Raw genomic sequence first — 19,103 nt, 5'->3', positions numbered from 1 at the left:
CTGACTTTTTCTACCAGAATGTTCAGCTTTTTCAAAATTTGACTTTCTCAGAATTTTGACTTTTTCATTTTTTTTTGGCTCCCCCCCAGAAGTTGAGCCTTTTTTCAGAATATTGTCAGAATTTTCCTTTTTTCATAAGTTTGACTTTCCGAGAATTGTCCCTTTTTCAGAATTTTATTATGTATTTTATCTGACTGACAGTAATTAATCATTAACATCCCTACCTGTACCATCAAGTCTCAGTGAAATGATCATTGTAAATATTTATTTTTGAAGAAAAGACAAACACAGCAGGTCTACAGCAAATCATCAAAGTTTATTTCCTGCACATTTAAAAGCAAATAAAAGTAGAAGCTTCTACCGATGAATGACAGCCCCATCAGTTTAGAAAAAAACAACCTCAGTTCTGTGACACCAACCAGCGGCTGTGTGTTAACGTTTGGATCAAGTGTTTCCTGTTCTGCTGTTTGTTGGATTGTCTGCAGTCGATTCAAGAACACCAACATGCAGCAGCAGCAGCAGCTCACATCCAAACTCTGAGTCAGTTTCTCACAGAACCATTTAAATGACACAAATCTGCAGTTCGAGAACTCTAAGACCTGCAGAGTGAGTCAGTGTCGCCCTCTAGTGGTAAATTAAAAAACAGTGCATAAACCCCCCGTTAATCTGTCACTCAAATAAATTAGCTCGGCAATTTTGCTCTCAGGTCATCATCCTTCAGCCAGTATTTACACCAGTGCTTCAGCCAGTTCAACATTTTTACAATCTACAGACAAAAAATAGAAAACGTAGACCCAAATTCACCTTTTGGTAAATCATTTCAGATTTTTGAAAAAGCTGCGTGAGGAGAGAAGCTGGACGTAAACAAATGTACAAACAGAAAAGTAGAAAACAGGCACACGTTGAGGGTTTGGAGGTCGGTCTCATTCAGTTCTTGCTGCTCTCAGGAGAGAAATCAAACCGTTGAGCTTTGTCATGATGAGCCGGCCTGTTGGATGACATCGAGGGAGTGTCCAGATGGTGACAGCCCTCAGTTCCCAGAACCTGTGAGCACCGGGGTTAAAGGGCAGGTTCGTATCCGACATCGCTCAGCTGACTTGTCACTTATTTCCTGTCCACAGATCTGATTATGATGTCTGTGTGTCCACAGGACCATTCAATCCTAAATTAACACCTTTAAAAGTAATTGTTTGTCCGTCCTAAACCCAAAGAAGTTAAATTTACTATCACAGATTAAGAAAACCCCCCAGCAAATAGTCAGACACACTGTTTTTAATCCTTTTGACTTCAACGATCACTCGATGATCATTGTTCTTTTAAGAGACAAATCGGAAAGGAACAGTTCACCCAAAAATCAAAGTTCAGTCATCATCTCCTCCCTCCATGCTGATATAAAGTCAGGTGAAGTCTCGTAGTCCACAGAACATTTCTGGAGCTTCACAGTAAAACAGAGTTGCAGCATTTTGCTAAACAACTGAAGCAGCTGGAGACTTGATTTAAAACAGAAAAACAACCAAGAAAACATCAGATGTCTCCAAACAGCTCGTCTGCTGTAATCCAAGTCTGCAGAAGCCCCGAGATCACAAACTGATCTGAGAAGATGTTATTTACACCCTTGATAAGCAGTCGACTACAGTGAAGATTTCAACTTAAAGGGTGTAAACAGTCTTTTAAAACAAGTCTCCAGCTGCTTCAGTTGTTTAGCAGAACGCTGCAACGCTGTTTTACTGTGAAGCTCCAGAAATGTTCTGTGGACTACGAGACTTTCCGTCAACATGGAGGGAGGAGATGATGACTGAATTTACATTTTTAGGTGAACTGTTCCTTTAAGCTCAATAAACACGTTTTTACACAATTTCAAATCACCAAATGCCAAAGTTATCGTGCAAATGATGTTTGAAAGCAGCACAGCACAAAACACTACACACAGCGTTTGTGTTTATGCTCCTGCAAGTTCCCTCCATGATTAACTTCTTGTTTTTGACACATTGGTTTGGCTGAAGATGAAAATCCATCAGGTCCCAACTCTGAAATGTGAATATTGCCTGTTTTTTTCCTGTGACAGTCAACCGAACATCTTGGGGTTGTGGAGGAAACACTCACCGACATTTTCACACATTGTATAGAGCAAAACAACTAATCCATTACTCTGGAAAAAAATTTGTCAGATTATCAACCATGAAAATAACAATCATTAGCTGCAGACTTTCTGAGGAGTGTGAAGTCAGTAGTGTGAATCTGTGACGGCGGGATCAGACTATGTTCAGGATCTGTGCAGCGAAATGAGTGAAGGTAAAGCTGGACAGCAGCGTCAGAGCTCGACAACGCTCAACAACTACAACCTCAAAACTACACTGAAAAAAAATCCAAGACAACAACTGCCTTTGTTATCGTGGCTCCATTACACACCAGGGCAGGGCTGCAGCTACACATTCATTTTCCAGGAGCCCAAAACATCTTCAGATTGATTATTTGCTCTTAACAACAGTTCAGACGCCAAAAGATGTTCAGCTCACTCTCATTTAAGACCAATACATCAGGGATTTTTGGGTAATCTTCTTAATTAACTACCGACTTGATTTTTGTCTGTCCACTAATTGATTAACCAACCAACCTGTTGCAGCCCTGCACCAGAGTGGGAGGTAATAAACAAGAAAACAAGAAAAACTGACTCACAATGATCAGATCAGCAGTTATCTTTAACAAACAAACAATCTGAAAGAAAACCAACAACCGCGATAGAAAAATATCCTCACGTGCCTTTTAAACCCAACACACCCGTTTCACTTCTCTGCCTCCTGCGACAGCGTCACCAAACTGTGATCAAAACAGCCTGTGTGTGTTCGTGTGTGTGTGTGTGTGTGTGTGTGTGTTCGTGTGTGTGTGTGTGTGTGTGTGTGTGTGTGTGTTCAACAGTTTATAAGCTGAAAGTAGAGAGCCAGCCATCGCTGTGCTTGGCACTGGTTAAAGTTCATCAGTAGAGAGAGCAGAATGCGCTCGGCGTGGCGCTCACAGCCCTCCTCCTCCTCCTCCTCCTCCTCCTCCTCTTCCTCCTCCTCCTCCGTAGACGGGTGGGTGAAGTCCTGTCGCTGTGGTGTCAGGCGGCCGTCACTCGTCTGAGCCGGCCGAGCGTTTCTGGCTTCTCTTGCGAGGAGATCTTTTGGGAGATGCTTTGTCTGGAGGAAGAGAGACACAGTCTGACTCGAGGACAAACACTTCTCAAATATTCAGACATTACTTTCTAGGTTAGGTTCAGTTGTGCACCGATCAGCCGACACATTAAAACCACCGACAGTCCAAGTGAACAACACCGTTTGACTCGTTAAGATGCACTTGTTCTGTTGAGAAACATCGGGCCGTGGCAGCCAAACACCGCTGCAGACCAAGTACAACGCTTGATTGGGGACAATGTGCCCTGACACACCACAGAAACCACTCAGGAACTCCGGGATGTACTTGGTCTGCGACGATGTTTGGGTCGGGTGCCGTCTTTCTTGAAATGTCTTAAATGTCTGTAAATAAATTAAATAAAGAGAACAGTCTAGACCTCCTGCATTTGGAAAGTGTCATAAGACGACTTTTGTTGTGAATTGGCGCGATACAAATAAAGATCGACTGATTGACTGATTGATTGAGGAGGTACCAACATGAATTCCAGGAACCAAACATTTTCCAGAACATTGCACTGCAACAAGACGACCTGACATTTCACCTGTCAGTGGCTCTCACGTTGTGGCTGATCGCTGTAGGTTCACAATTTAACGACAACAACAGAAAAGGACTTTGAAACAATAACTGCGCACAAATATACTTTGAACAATAAACTAGGCCCGGCCGATATTTACCAATTCATTGATCAGAGTTTGACAAATCAGGTGGGTATCTTTTTAAATATTTAGTCTTTTGAGTGCAAAACTTCCTCTCCGAAGCTCAGTGAAAATACAAACATTATTCGACAGTCACATGCAGATGATTTCACTGAGACGCTGCCTGATGTGAGCGGCCATGAGAGAGAAACAAGGTGAACCAGAGAGGACAGACATGCAAACAGTCCTGAGAGGAAATCAGGCTAAAGAAGAGAAATCACCGGAGTTAAAACTGAATATTTAGTGTTTTTTATTTTGTGGTAATTTAATGAAGAAAAGCTCAGATTGTTTCTCTTAAACTGAAAAAAATATTTTTTATTTAAGTCAAAATACTGAATGTTTCCAGTTATTACTCGACTGATTTCAAGTCTCATAACCCCGAATAAGTTATTTTAAAAAACATGGATAAATAAATTCTGTTTTGTTTAAATCTATTACACTGTTTCAACACTTAAACAGATTAATTAAAAGATCCATTAAAGGAGACAAAGGTCAAATGCAAAAATCAACTTCAAGAGTCACACACACACAAACACACGACATAAAGCAGACCTCACCTCTGCGACTCTGCACTGAAGACGCAGGGAAACATGACAGCGAGGAAGGCAGAGAGAGAAAAAGAGAAGAGTGAGTGATCGTCATGCACAGCGAAGGCTGAAGTCGATTCAGAAACAGGTGAAGCAGGAAGAGAACAGAGACACCTGCACGAACACATCAGCTGATTCTGAGAGGAAACAAACATCGAGACACGCGACAGTTTGGACCGAACATCGACCGTCAGGACGGACGAGTTCGTTTCATCTGAACTTTTTCATCATTCTGAGAAATGTTGTCCACGAAACTGCTCAAACTTTGTCACACAATTACAATGTATTAATCCAAACAAATGTATTAATTACAATGTATAAATATATTTAAATGTACTTTATACAACCAACTTTCCTTATATCCAACACAGATGAGTCAGAATCTGACCCGGGTGTAAAGAATACGTCCGTCTCGTTTCATTATCTTCATCATAAAGAGGCATCAGAGACGGTTTCATAACATGTTTAAAGTTCCTTGTAGAAAGTTAATCTACTTATTTATTTATTGCTTTAATTTTCCAGTCAACTTTCTTTTTATTTAAATCTATAAATATAAAATGTAATTTGTTCATTATGAGCAGATTCAAAGTTAAAAAACTGATTGAAATCTTTTGTCTCTTGACTGATGACGAATTTAAACTCTTGTTAAACGTTCTTGTTGTATGTTACTGGTGTTTTGAACAAATTTGACTGCATTTAATCGCTACATAATTTACAGTTATTTAAAGACAAAGAAAACAAAGTGGAAGCTTCTTCTGGATCTGATTGTGATCGATAAGAGACGATATCATGTGTCCATTTTACACAGACACCTGAAGTCAATCAACATCTTTTCGTGGAGGACTTTGTCACATTGTTGACCCTTCCAGCTAAAAAGATTTTAAAAAACACCTACACCACGTTTCCATTTAATTCTGACTCTTTAAGCAGCTTTTTAAACATTATTTTCATAGCGATCAGAAACAAACGGCAGCCTGAGAGCTGCGTAACATAACGTAGCGCAGGTTTTATAATAACTGAAGGTGCAGAAAAAGTTCCTGAGGTGTTTGATGTGACGCGTACGTACTGATCTGGTTGAGTGTTTCCTGAGGGATCCAGCTCAAGTCCACGTCGTTGTGGCTTGAAGTTCCCATTTCCACCTTTGGAGCTGGACGCCTCCTCTGCACACACACACACACACACACACACACACACACACACACACAAAAACACACACACACACGATGTAAATTCAATGTTGCTCCTGCTTCCTCCATCTTTACATGTTGTTAGAAAATCATTTTAAGCAGATTTCAACAGTATTCTGTCCTTTTGTAAACCACTCGTCTCCGCCATCTTAGTTGTAGTTCAAACAAGCTTTCTGTCACCTCTCACTGTCGCCGAGTGTCAGCTTAAAATGATTTTGACAAACGTGGCTGAATTATTTTCCATCATGATTTTAAGAGCTGAACCGATGAGTATCTTAATTCGTCTGTACCTTTCTGGACTCCAGCAGCTGGTGAAGGCCGACGATGACCAGCAGCCCGAGGCCTGACAGGAAGACGTACATGAAGATCCTGGAAGAGACGAGGAACAAATGAAGATTCAAGAAGGAGCACAAACCAATGTATCGCACAGAGCAGTGGGGAAATGTTAAATACACTTACGTCTCTCCGTCCAGGCCATCCTCTCTCTCAGTGATGGTGACCGTCTGGTTGAACACGGCATCCTGGAAGATGTTTCCCTGCAGAGCGGAAGAGAAATGTGGAGACGAGGTCAAGAGAAAGGAGAAAGCAACCGAAGAGAGAAAAGGAAGAAAAGACGAGAGCGAAGAAAACGCAGGTGAATGTTTGAGAAACGTGGTGAGATAAGAGAAATGGAGATAACGGTTGTTCTCTCTTCTTTAATCTGTCAGAGCCGTGATAAGGAGGGCAGAGTTCAGCAAACTGAACTCAACACGTACGTTTGAAAAAACTCTGCAGATTGGACCAGATTTAAGACTCTTACAGCGACTAAGAGCAAAGTAACGTTTGTGATCAAACGTCGATTCTGAATACAGGTGAGTGATTATATGGATATAAGTATATTCTGAAAAAGGTTTCGGAAGAGCTCAAGAAAATAGCATTTTGACGCAGAATTTAAATTTTTCAGATTGAAATACATACGAAGCAGAAACTTCTCCGCCTCATCTAATGACCCCGCCCTCTGCTTACGTTGCCGTCCTTGTAGTTGAGGTTGATGACGAGTCCGAATGGCCGCCCTCCCATCGGCTCTGCGGGGATGAAGGAGTACTCAAAGGTGGCCTGTCTGCCGGAGGGAACCACGGTGCCGAGCTGGAGAGCCGTGAAGTTCTGGATGTAGAACTGGTAATCCTGTCAGGGACCAACAGAACCAAGTCAGAAAGAGCTGCACAGAGATGCTTCGCTGGTTCGTTATCGGCCCTGAGAAGTCAAAGCGGCTCCGCTAAAACAGAAAAGTGTGTTTTTGTACCTGTGGGTAACGGAAGGAGGCGTCCAGAGACTCCACGACGAAGTTCTCTGATCCCTTGTTGGTGAAGCCGAGCAGGAACTTGACGATGTTGTTGGCGGGGAAGTCTGGACAGAAACAAGATTGTGGGTTCACAACAGCGCTGTGTCTAAAATAAAATCTCTTCCATCGACCCATAAATCAGAGCCGAACTGTCACAGAGGGGAGAGTCACCTTCTCCTTTGACGAACAGGATGGTGGTGTCAGCGTTGGGGGAAGCCTTCACCTCGCCAACCAACGCTTCTTCTTCTTCATCTTCTTTTTCTTCCGTCTGCACACACAGAGAAACATGTACAAGATGGACTTCTTCATCTGAGGATTGTGTAACCAACACTCATCAGGTTCCTCCTTCCTCATTCACATTATATTCATTCAGTTGATGTAAATATACTCCAGAAAAAAAGAGTAAAAAGCTGTGATGCAACTTTACAAGCAAGTCCTGAATAATAAAATTAAAGCAAGAGCAGAAGATTGCTCACATTATCGTTGATCTGTTGAGAAAACAGCCATTAAAGGGGCACTTTGTAGTTTTGGAGACGAAATTCACCTGATGAGGTAATACAAACTCAGAAATATGTATTTTTTCCCATAAGTGAATAAACAAGCTGGCCTCAGAGGGAAATAAGGTCCCAGAAGACTGAAGCTAGACAGGTGGCAGGGTCCGCCACATATATACATGATTAAAATTTCTCCCCCAAAAATACAGAGTGCACCTTTAAAACTATTTCCACGAATTGAAGATCTCTTAAAATGTCTTGTTTTGTTCCGACAGTTGAAAAAACAAATATATTTCATTAAAAAAGACATAAAAAGGAGAAAATCTTCACATCAGACGTGCTGGATGAGCAAATGTTGACTCATAACTCACGTTTGATTAAACTGCAGTGAAACAAGTTATGAATAATGACTTGAAAGACAAAGTATCACATCGTGCAGTTGTATTGATCAGGGATATTTGTAATGCTGGTGTTTTTACTCACGTCACTCACCAGCTCCGCATTCTCGTCATCTTCCACTTCGGCCTCGTCGTCTTCGTCCTCTGCCGTCACATCGTCCACGACATCTTCATCCACGGCCTCAGCCTCCTCATCCTCAGTCAGATCCTGGGCGCTCACCTCCGGCCCTGATTGGTGGGAAACGAGAAACATGTTAAAAACATCTTTATTAAAATGTGTTTAATTGTTTTCATGATTAGACAGTTCGCAGCGAGAGAGACTTTTTCGGGAAATACTCCTTTGAACCTGTTTTCAGGAGGAGAGCTCTTTAATCCATCTGTTACGAGCTTTTCCACCCACAAAACACCTGAGAAACGAAGACGATGAAATGTAATCATCTTCTGTGGAGTCTGAGAGCTGCGACTGACATTACAGAAACAGAGACATGACACAGATACTGACTGTAGCCTTTAGGAGTCACTCACCTCCTCCTACATTATCAAATCCAGCCTGCAGCCCTGCTACAGAGCCATCTACCTTCATTTTCATATTCCTTCCAGCTATAATGAGGAAGGTAGACTAAATATTGGAAACACCTTCAGTAAAAGATTAGCCTCAAAACTGAATATATATTTGATCGGATATGACAAAATCAAACATCAGATCTGAGAAATGAGACAAGAAGAAGCCACAACAGGCAGAACGGATCACACACTGTCTGGTTTCTATGCGCTTCACTAAAATGTAAATTACATGTTGTGCTCTGACCAGACTCCCTTAACAAATGTGGTGATTTTAAGAGTTGTTGAGTGAAGAGAAACTTAAACTTTGTGAAACAGCTACGACAGACTCTGAATCGTTGTCTCCTTCTTGTAAATTCAGCATTAAATGAAAACAGTAAGTTGTGTGTTTCCTTGTAGAAAGTGTCAGTTTGCACCAGCCTGTCTGCTTCTGTGTCTAAAGTGCTAAAGTCTGACCTGCCAACATTTAGCAGCTGTTTGAACACACTGTTTACACTGATTTCACCATTTACACTCAATTTATGAAAGAAGAAACATTTTATTGACACTAAAAAGTTACCAATATAGGACAAGTCACCAGACTCCATTTAGAAATTGCTCAATTTAGTGAGTTGGAGAAACTTTATAAACTTTATGAAACGCTGTCTCTGGCTAATTCTTCATTATTTGGGCCTTTTTGTAAATTCATATTGGATTTAGCTCAGATATATGTTGTTTATTCCTCCTACCAGACTCACTTATATCTCTAATATGAGTTTTAATGTAAACTTGAACTGCTTCCTCTGGCTGGTACTTTAAATCTCAACTTTTTAATGTGAAAGCCAAAGATTAGGCTCAGATTAACTGGCCCAGGGACACGATCAGAGGCAACATGACAGATTATCAGATCTGCTCTACAGCCACACGACTCCTCCATCCTCAGCAACTGCTCATGTACATTAAACTATTCATTAAAACATGTTCATTCACACTAAAATGACACGGCTGTGACGATGACTGCCTTATATGAAGTTGATTTAAAACAACATCCACTGAGACTGACTGAGCCGTCAGCTGTTAGCTATGTTAGCTTCCCTAAAACTATGGAGCATTAGCCACATTAACGCAGTTTTTACGAGCGTGTATTGATTATTGTCGATATCATACATTGATGCTTAAGAGTTGACACCTTATTGAAAATAGTTTGACTGCTGAGCGACAGATAGCACGTCAGTGAGCCACTTAGCTTCCCCGCTAGCAGCTAGCTAGCTAGCTAGCAGAGAGTAAGGACACGTCAGTGTAAGCAGGCGGACAAACCGCACACAGGCAGCAAACTGTGGCTCACAACTGCTGAACATAAAACATTCAGACAGAGACGCGCTACAGAGAAAATCCTTCAGAAAGGCCCAAACAGGGTGAAGGGCTGTTTTTATATCCAGTTACTTCCACCAGCTAGCACATGTCAAATGGAGAGCGGCCTTCCCCTTTTCCACAGCAGCTAGTTAGCTGAGCAGCTAACGCTAGCTAGCTGCTCAGCTAACAGTAGCATGTTGTAGCTTCGTAGCTCACTAAACGCGGTCCCCTCCGCTCCGCCGCGGCGAGCAGCCACTTCACAGACGTACCTCTGAGGAGGAGGGTCGCCGGGAAGGCCAACAGCAGCACCAGCAGCAGTTTAGGGACAAATTTCATCATGTTGGAGTCGAAATCAGTGCGTTCTCATTCAGAGTGGGTCAGGCAGGAGGCTGGGAGCGACGCCGGACTGCTTCCTTTACGATTGGTGCCGCGCATGCGCAGAACACACGGACCAGTAGGTGTTGTGGCGAAATCTGTTCACCGCTCGACTTGTGTCTCCGCGGCGCAGTGCGCAGGCGTCAGGTTGGTTCTGGTGAGGCGTCAGGTAAAGTCAGGTTGAGCTTCAGCCTCTCAGAAGACGTCCTGCTGAGCTCAGGCCGGAAAGGTTGTTCAGGTGAACACAAACCGATTAGGAAACAGATTTCGACACAACACCGGAAGCTGAAGCCCGGTTAGAAAAGCCGTATCAAAATAATAACAATAAATTTCATGACTGCAGCTCACGTGACAAACTTTACCTTTCAGAATAAAGGACTCCAACACACTTGTATTTCTGCCAGTTAGAAAAAATGAAGATGAAAACGTTTAAATCATAATTATGACTTTCTTAAATTTATTATTGCTTTTCCTCTCGTAATTTTGACTTTTTAAAAATGTCATAATTATGATTTACCATCGGAATATATATATTTTTTTAATCATTTTTTTAATCACCCTAAAAAAGTTTTAGAAAAGTGACTGCACCCTGTAAGTCCTTATTGCAAGGAGTGATATTGACCAAATTCACTGTACATGCACCTGGTTTCCTCTACTATTAATGCTGAAAAGACAGAGAATGTAACCCCTCCCAATCCAGAGTTACAGGGTGCAGTCACTTTTCGGCAGGCCCTGCCGAGAAGTGACTGCACCCTGTAAGTCCTTATTGCAAGGAGTGATATTGACCAAATTCACCGTACATGCACCTGGTTTCCTCTACTATTAATGCTGAAAAGACAGAGAATGTAACCCCTCCCAATCCAGAGTTACAGGGTGCAGTCACTTTTCGGCAGGCCCTGCCGAAAAGTGACTGCACCCTGTAAGTCCTTATTGCAAGGAGTGATATTGACCAAATTCACTGTACATGCACCTGGTTTCCTCTACTATTAATGCTGAAAAGACAGAGAATGTAACCCCTCCCAATCCAGAGTTACAGGGTGCAGTCACTTTTCGGCAGGCCCTGCCGAAAAGTGACTGCACCCTGTAAGTCCTTATTGCAAGGAGTGATATTGACCAAATTCACTGTACATGCACCTGGTTTCCTCTACTATTAATGCTGAAAAGACAGAGAATGTAACCCCTCCCAATCCAGAGTTACAGGGTGCATTCACTTTTCGGCAGGCCCTGCCGAAAAGTGACTGCACCCTGTAAGTCCTTATTGCAAGGAGTGATATTGACCAAATTCACTGTACATGCACCTGGTTTCCTCTACTATTAATGCTGAAAAGACAGAGAATGTAACCCCTCCAATCCAGAGTTACAGGGTGCAGTCACTTTTTGGCAGGGCCTGCCGAAAAGTGACTGCACTTATATTGACCAAATTCACTGTGCGCCGCTCGTGATATTTTCTGGGAAAGTCGTCACCGACCCCCAGTGTACATCTTTGGTATTACAGCACATTTCATCAGTGGGCCAGCGGCTCAATCATCTTTATTATCATGATTTTAACTTTTTATCATGATTTTAACTTTTTATCATGATTTAAACTTTTTATCATAATTTTGACTTTTTATCACAATTTTAACTTTTTATCATGATTTTAACTTTTTATCATAATTTTGACTTTTTATCATAATTTTAACTTTTTTATCATAATTTTAACTTTTTATCATGATTTAAACTTTTTATCATAATTTTGACTTTTTATCACAATTTTAACTTTTTATCATGATTTTAACTTTTTATCATAATTTTAACTTTTTATCATAATTTTGACTTTTTATCATAATTTTAACTTTTATCATGATTTTGACTTTTTATCATAATTTTAACTTTTTATCATAATTTTGACTTTTTATCACAATTTTAAATTTTTATCATAATTTTAACTTTTTATCGTAATTTTAACTTTTTATAATAATTCTGACTTTTTATCATGATTTTAACTTTTTATAATAATGTCAATTTTATGTCATTATTGTAACTTTTAACTTTGATATAATTCCTCGAGTCATGAATACCTGAATATATTAGTGAGACTGTAAGCTGAATATGTAACATACATGTACCGTATATGTGATAAACAGTGTGTAGGATTCTGAATAAGGAGAAACACATTCATGCAGGCCCTGCCGAAAAGTGACTGCACACTGTAAGTCCTTATTGCAAGGAGTGATATTGACCAAATTCACTGTACATGCACCTGGTTTCCTCTACTATTAATGCTGAAAAGACAGAGAATGTAACCCCTCCCAATCCAGAGTTACAGGGTGCAGTCACTTTTCGGGAGGGCCTGCCGAAAAGTGACTGCACCCTGTAACTCTGGATTGCAAGGAGTGATATTGACCAAATTCACTGTACATGCACCTGGTTTCCTCTACTATTAATGCTGAAAAGACAGAGAATGTAACCCCTCCCAATCCAGAGTTACAGGGTGCAGTCACTTTTCGGCAGGCCCTGCCAAAAAGTGACTGCACCCTGTAAGTCCTTATTGCAAGGAGTGATATTGACCAAATTCACTGTACATGCACCTGGTTTCCTCTACTATTAATGCTGAAAAGACAGAGAATGTAACCCCTCCCAATCCAGAGTTACAGGGTGCAGTCACTTTTCGGCAGGCCCTGCCGAAAAGTGACTGCACCCTGTAAGTCCTTATTGCAAGGAGTGATATTGACCAAATTCACTGTACATGCACCTGGTTTCCTCTACTATTAATGCTGAAAAGACAGAGAATGTAACCCCTCCAATCCAGAGTTACAGGGTGCAGTCACTTTTTGGCAGGGCCTGCCGAAAAGTGACTGCACTTATATTGACCAAATTCACTGTGCGCCGCTCGTGATATTTTCTGGGAAAGTCGTCACCGACCCCCAGTGTACATCTTTGGTATTACAGCACATTTCATCAGTGGGCCAGCGGCTCAATCATCTTTATTATCATGATTTTAACTTTTTATCATGATTTTAAGTTTTTATCATAATTTTAACTTTTTATCATGATTTAAACTTTTTATCATAATTTTGACTTTTTATCATAATTTTAACTTTTTATCATAATTTTGACTTTTTATCATAATTTTGACTTTTTATCAAAATTTTGACTTTTTATCATAATTTTAACTTTTTATCATAATTTTGACTTTTTATCATAATTTTGACTTTTCATCATAATTTTAACTTATCATAATTTTGACTTTTTATCATAATTTTAACTTTTTATCATAATTTTGACTTTTTATCATAATTTTAACTTTTTATCATAATTTTGACTTTTTATCATAATTTTAACTTTTATCATAATTTTGACTTTTTATCATAATTTTGACTTTTTATCACAATTTAACTTTTTATGATTTTGACTTTTTATCATGATTTTAACTTTTTATCATAATTTTGACTTTTTATCATAATTTTGACTTTTTATCACAATTTTAACTTTTTATCATAATTTTGACTTTTTATCACAATTTTAACTTTTTATCACGATTTTAACTTTTTATCATAATTTTGACTTCTTATCATAATTTTGACTTTTTATCGTAATTTTGACTTTTTATCACAATTTTGACTTTTTATCATAATTTTGACTTTTTATCACAATTTTAACTTTTTATCATAATTTTGACTTTTTATCACAATTTTAACTTTTTATCACGATTTTAACTTTTTATCATAATTTTGACTTATCATAATTTTGACTTTTTATCGTAATTTTGACTTTTTATCACAATTTTGACTTTTTATCACAATTTTAACTTTTTATCATAATTTTGACTTTTTATCACAATTTTAACTTTTTATCATGATTTTAACTTTTTATCATAATTTTGACTTATCATAATTTTGACTTATCATAATTTTGACTTTTTATCGTAATTTTAACTTTTTATCATAATTTTGACTTTTTATCACAATTTTAACTTTTTATCATGATTTTAACTTTTTATCGTAATTTTAACTTTTTATAATAATTCTGACTTTTTATCATGATTTTAACTTTTTATAATAATGTCAATTTTATGTCATTATTGTAACTTTTAACTTTGATATAATTCCTCGAGTCATGAATACCTGAATATATTAGTGAGACTGTAAGCTGAATATGTAACATACATGTACCGTATACGTGATAAACAGTGTGCAGGATTCTGAATAAGGAGAAATACATTCATGTTGACAAATTATTTTTTATTTCTACCACATGTAACACACTGCAATTATCATATGGCAAAAATCATAACTGAGATCGAGTGATATATAATTTCAAATAATATGTAAATAAACTTAGTATAATCTGTGATGACATACAGACTAAATCAAAACTTTACAACAGTGACATTAGAAGCCCAAAATCCTCAGTGCGAGAAAACAGAAGGGTTTATGAAATGACAAAGTTCCTCTTCAAACTCAACACAGTGAACATGTGAATACTCAGTAAACTATATTCTATTGCATCTAGTATTTATGAAATCAAACATACAAAATACAAAATGCTCTCCAGCAAGAATGACAAGTTTTTATTCGATACATGACCGGGATGCAATCCACACGGCAAGACGACAAACCCTAAAACACGACGTACTGGATACACACAGGTAGAAGAGTAAAATATATCTGTCCGAAACATAAACAGGAGCCCGTGTATCAAAATAGTCTGCGACATACAGAAATCTCAAGGCCCGACATACTCACACAGTCTGTTCAGAGATCAGTCCGCACAAACGATCACTGTGTGGAGGCTAAATTATCCAGACAGCACGTGATGTGAAACTTTTACCGATAGTTCAAAATAAAAACAAAATCATTTGATAGAAGAAACAGAAAGACACAGTGAGTTAGTTTAGTCCTTTACAAACACAGAGGTTAGTGCTGCTGTTCAAAACTGAAGCTGTGCCGTGTGATCTGTCCGTCTGTCTGTAGATTATATCAGAGGTCAAAAACTAAACGACACTCACCTGAACATGAATCAAACTCAGGATAAATAAATGATTAAATTCTCATCATCGACTTCTTTAACTCCTCCACTCGTCCACTCTGTCCCCCCTCCTTCCTTTGGTTGCATCATTCCCAAGAAAAGACAGAATTTTTCTGTCGTTATCAGGAACGTATCCCTCTCTCCTCCCTCTTCTCCGGCTCATCTCGTAAAGGAACAGTTCACCCCAAAACAAAAGGTCAGTCTGTCTCTTCTCGGCCTCCATGCTGATGGAAAGTCAGGTCAAGTTTTATACTCGTACAATAAAACAGCAGTGCAGCATTTTCATGAGTAACTGACGTAAATCCAAGTGTCCAGAAGCCCCGAGATCCCAAATGGTTTTGAAAATATGTTTTTTTACACCCTTGATGAGCGCTCGAGCTCGTTCGCCCACTTCAGATGCTTTTAGCTTCTCAGCTACAGCGAAGACTTCATCTTAAATAAGCGTTTAAATAACATCTTCTCAAGTTGGATTACATCAGACGAGCTGTACGGAGCCATGTTTTTGTTTTTCTGTTGTTTCTTTCCGTTTTAAATCAAGTCTCCAGCTGCTTCAGCTGTTTAGCAGAATGCTCTGTTTTACTGTGAAGCTCCAGAAATGTTTTGTGGACTACGAGACTTCACCTGACTTTCATCAGCATGGAGGGAGGAGATGATGACTGGACTTTAAATATTGGGTGGACTGTTCCTTTAAAGACGTCAGATCTTTGTGTATTTCCTTCTGATGCTTCTTTTAATTTTCTCCACCATCTTTAACTTTAATGAGGCTGGTGTTGTTTTAATGTTTCTCATTGTCAAAAAAATCCAATTAGAAAATGAAACAGACAACGTGTTTGTGCGTCTCTCAGTACGGTCTCACTTCCTGTCTGTGGCTCTCAGCTCCGAGCTCATTGGTTCCTACTGAAGACATAAATCAGCTGCTCACTGTAGTTAGTAGTAGTTGTTGTAGTTTGTTTCTGTAGAGGAAACAGTCTCAGTCCAAACGTGTTGGGCAGATTAATCCACATTTAGTGCTGGAGTGAGTATTTGGGAAACAGAGGGATTAAATAAGAAATGAAAACCTGCAGTGTTTGTGTGTTTTTAACAGTATCTGGAGGAAAAAGAAACATCCAGCTGTTACAAACACTTGTTCGGAGACTTCTAACGAGGTTTGTTGACAATAAGAAACTGCAGCCCATCACCAGACTCTTTAAACTTCCAGCCTGACACAAGACTGAATCATTTTTTGTTATATTACTACTTTTATTCATATTCTGCTTGAATCGCTGAAATAATCTGAGCCAATAATCTATTATAGTTTGTTGCAAGTCGTTGAAAATAAGTACAGATGTTTCTAATCTCTCACACCTTCTTTCCTCATGCATTCTTCCTCTTATTCCCTCCACTAGTTGTAAAAGTTGACATACGTAAGTTATCGACAGCATGCTAGATTTATACCGTTTCTCTCTCTGTCCTCGTCTCGTCCGTCAGCTGGTGTCAGCAGTCTGTGATGTTCAGAGTATTCCAGCAGCTGCTTTGTGCATTTTTTTTGTTTTTTGTTAAATCCTCTTCTTCTCAAACAGCCTCGACTACTTCTCCTTCATTTAGATGTCTCTGAAAATGCCTTTCAGGAACACCCAGAGAAGAATGTGTGTGTGTGTGTGTGTGTGTGTGTGTGTGTGTGTGTGTGTGTGTGTGTGTGTGTGTGTGTGTGTTGGTCAGTTTTCCACACGAAGAAGAAAAACCTAAACTGTGGACTGTCTGAAATGCAGAGAACATCACTGACTGCTGACTTCAGAACAGCGCGGCTGGATTTGACTCTTAACATTTCACCACTTCCGTCTCCTCTCTCTGCCTCCGTCCTCGCTCCTCTAGTTGCAACACTCCACGTAATTGGCCGGCAGCATGCCGGACTTGCCGGTCCGCTGCACGGTGCCGTACATCCAGCCCTCGTCGATGGGCTGAGCGTTGATGATGACGTCGCCGTCCCTGAACGAGACCTCGTCGTGGTCCTGAGCTGCGTAGTCGTACAGCGCCCGGTAAACTCGCTGCAAACAGTGACGCAGTGAGAGGTTAGACAGCAAAAGTTACCTCGTGACACTTTTCAATCAGGGCAGGTTTACATTACCCACAATGCAACTCAGCCACAGAGTGACATCACTACAGGCTATATGGTGCGTTCCACTGCAAGTCAGTATTTCCAACTTCCAGTCTAAAAGATCTATTTATCAGATTACATGCAGCTTCCTCTGAACACAAAAGGCTTCACACTACTTTAGGAGTTACCTCTTCACTGCAGTGCTTGTGCAAATGTAAATTCAGGCTACATGAAACTAGTGAGCAGGAGCGTACCATGGTGGCTGAGTGCGGCGGGGAGGTGACGGATCTGACAGACGACATGCTGGTCTGGTGCATGTAGCCGTGATACTGCTGCTGCTGCTGCATCTGGACGCCCTGATGATACGCTCCAGGAAGGACGGGAGCTGGGCGAGAGACAAACAAACAGAGAGAGAGAGAGAGAATAAGTGAGTTTGAAAAGTCTTTCCTGCATCTGGAGAGCCTCCTCTGCTGTGAGCACACGGTGGATTCAAACAACAGAACCTGTAAGAAGACGTGAGTTAGTTTCATCTGTGGGTTAGAAACATGTGGAAGACACAGACATGCGAGTGTGCGTCTCTGTTACGCTGCTGCTGTGTGTCTGCGTGAGAAAGACGACACGAGTAAAGATACCAGGAGTGTCGGTGCTGCTGCGGTCCCAGAGGTCAGAGGTCAGAGAGCTGACAGACTGGGTCTGGCTGTGGGCGAGAGACTGCTGAGAGTGCTGCCTGCTCAGTCTGTGGTCGGCCCGCTCTGACAGGCGGCCACCACCAGGGGGCAGCACAGGACAGAAATGAAAGGACAGAAGAAGAGACATAAAAGTGAGCCACCGAACAGAAACACACTGATATTTTACTTTTCTCTTGACACAAACCACCAACGTGTTCGTTCGCCTCTCAGTAAACTGCCTGTCTGTGGAAGACTACAGTGGCCCAGAAGGGTCAAATCAAATGCAAAAGCCAAAACATAACGACAGAAGTGAGCGAGCGGTGAATGTTGACATGGCGGACCACCAATTAATGTGTTTTGGCCGGTTTAAAGGAGCACTTTTTAGTTTTAAAGAAGAAGAAATTCAAACTCTAATTTTAATATTTACAACATTAATGAGGTCATAATACAAACTTTTTTCATCAGACAAACAGGAGGTTCCTGTTGGGGACTATTTTCAGTGGCAGATGAATCCACATTTGGGGCTCTTTGTGTGAGTATTTGTGGCAGGACGGTGTGTGTGGTGTTCACGGTGATGAAGGAACAACAGTGTGTCTCACTGATGTGTTTTAACAGATCAAGAATCGTCAGGCTGTGATACAAACACTAAACTTGTGAGGAGAAACATTCACTGATGGTTTGAGTCTGAACTGGATCATCACACTTCTAAACACGTTGTGATCATGATAATCTGTGTGGGATGGCAGAATGTGAACAAACAGGATTAAAGGATTTCTTCGTTAAATCACGCGGCACGAGATCAGTCTCATGCACACACAACAACATCTGAGCCCTCTGCTGTGGTGAGTTACAGCCTGCAGGTGTGTGGTTTTAGTAAGGAGAGGGGAGTCAGCTGAACTACCAGACATCCTGCGGAGGCTCCTGGACTGGATGTTGTCCTCCAGAGGGTCAAAGTCAAAGATGGAGCCAGGGTCTGTCCTCCACACCTTCAGGTCTTCAGAGAGGAGGCAGAGCTCATTTGAACAACACTGACCATGTTTTTGGTGTTATTCTGGTGTCTCATTACAAAGTTACACCTCCACCTCCTGGGCTGGCGTGCGCACTGCAGCGTCTTCAGTCGGGGATCGTCTTCGGCAGGAAACTTTTCTGCTTTCTAATAAGACTGTTGCCACGTGAACGAGGCCTAAATGTTACACATATTCCTACAATTTCAACAAATTAGTGGTAACC

At 40.4% G+C, this 19,103-nt stretch overlaps 2 protein-coding genes across 6 annotated transcripts in view; both read right to left on the bottom strand.

Moving 5' to 3' along the window:
• Window positions 1–297: 297 nt before the first annotated feature.
• Window positions 298–10,290, bottom strand: ssr1 (signal sequence receptor, alpha). 5 transcript variants are annotated; one of them, XR_012180485.1, is made up of 10 exons: window positions 10,016–10,282; window positions 7,939–8,081; window positions 7,133–7,229; window positions 6,923–7,026; window positions 6,646–6,804; window positions 6,100–6,176; window positions 5,931–6,009; window positions 5,520–5,613; window positions 1,706–3,176; window positions 298–1,483 (listed from the first exon to the last, which is right to left on the bottom strand). XR_012180485.1 is itself a non-coding variant. In XM_073487997.1 (10 exons), the coding sequence occupies exons 1-10, from the start codon at window positions 10,083–10,085 to the stop codon at window positions 3,109–3,111; spliced, it is 897 nt and encodes a 298-aa protein (XP_073344098.1). In that variant the 5' UTR covers window positions 10,086–10,290; the 3' UTR covers window positions 298–3,108. The 5 variants fall into 5 exon arrangements, 4 of the variants coding, with proteins under 4 accessions (XP_073344098.1, XP_073344097.1, XP_073344100.1 ...); XM_073487997.1 differs by adding an exon at window positions 4,424–4,438 and having other exon boundaries at window positions 298–3,176; window positions 7,948–8,081; window positions 10,016–10,290; XM_073487996.1 differs by adding an exon at window positions 4,424–4,438 and having other exon boundaries at window positions 298–3,176; window positions 10,016–10,287.
• Window positions 10,291–14,323: 4,033 nt separating this feature from the next.
• The window catches only part of LOC141014274 (uncharacterized), a 50,352-nt gene continuing 45,572 nt past the window's right edge, over window positions 14,324–19,103 (bottom strand). The window contains 2 exon segments of the mRNA XM_073488011.1: window positions 14,324–17,155; window positions 17,460–17,590. Coding sequence (XP_073344112.1) covers window positions 16,979–17,155; window positions 17,460–17,590 — 308 coding nt within the window. The 3' untranslated portion in view covers window positions 14,324–16,978.

The sequence above is a fragment of the Pagrus major genome, chromosome 19 (genome assembly GCF_040436345.1).
Source record: "Pagrus major chromosome 19, Pma_NU_1.0".
In the NCBI taxonomy this organism is placed as follows: Eukaryota; Metazoa; Chordata; class Actinopteri; order Spariformes; family Sparidae; genus Pagrus; species Pagrus major.
The sequence above is the reverse complement of the archived record's forward strand: the minus strand, read 5'-3'. Positions and strand labels throughout refer to the sequence as shown.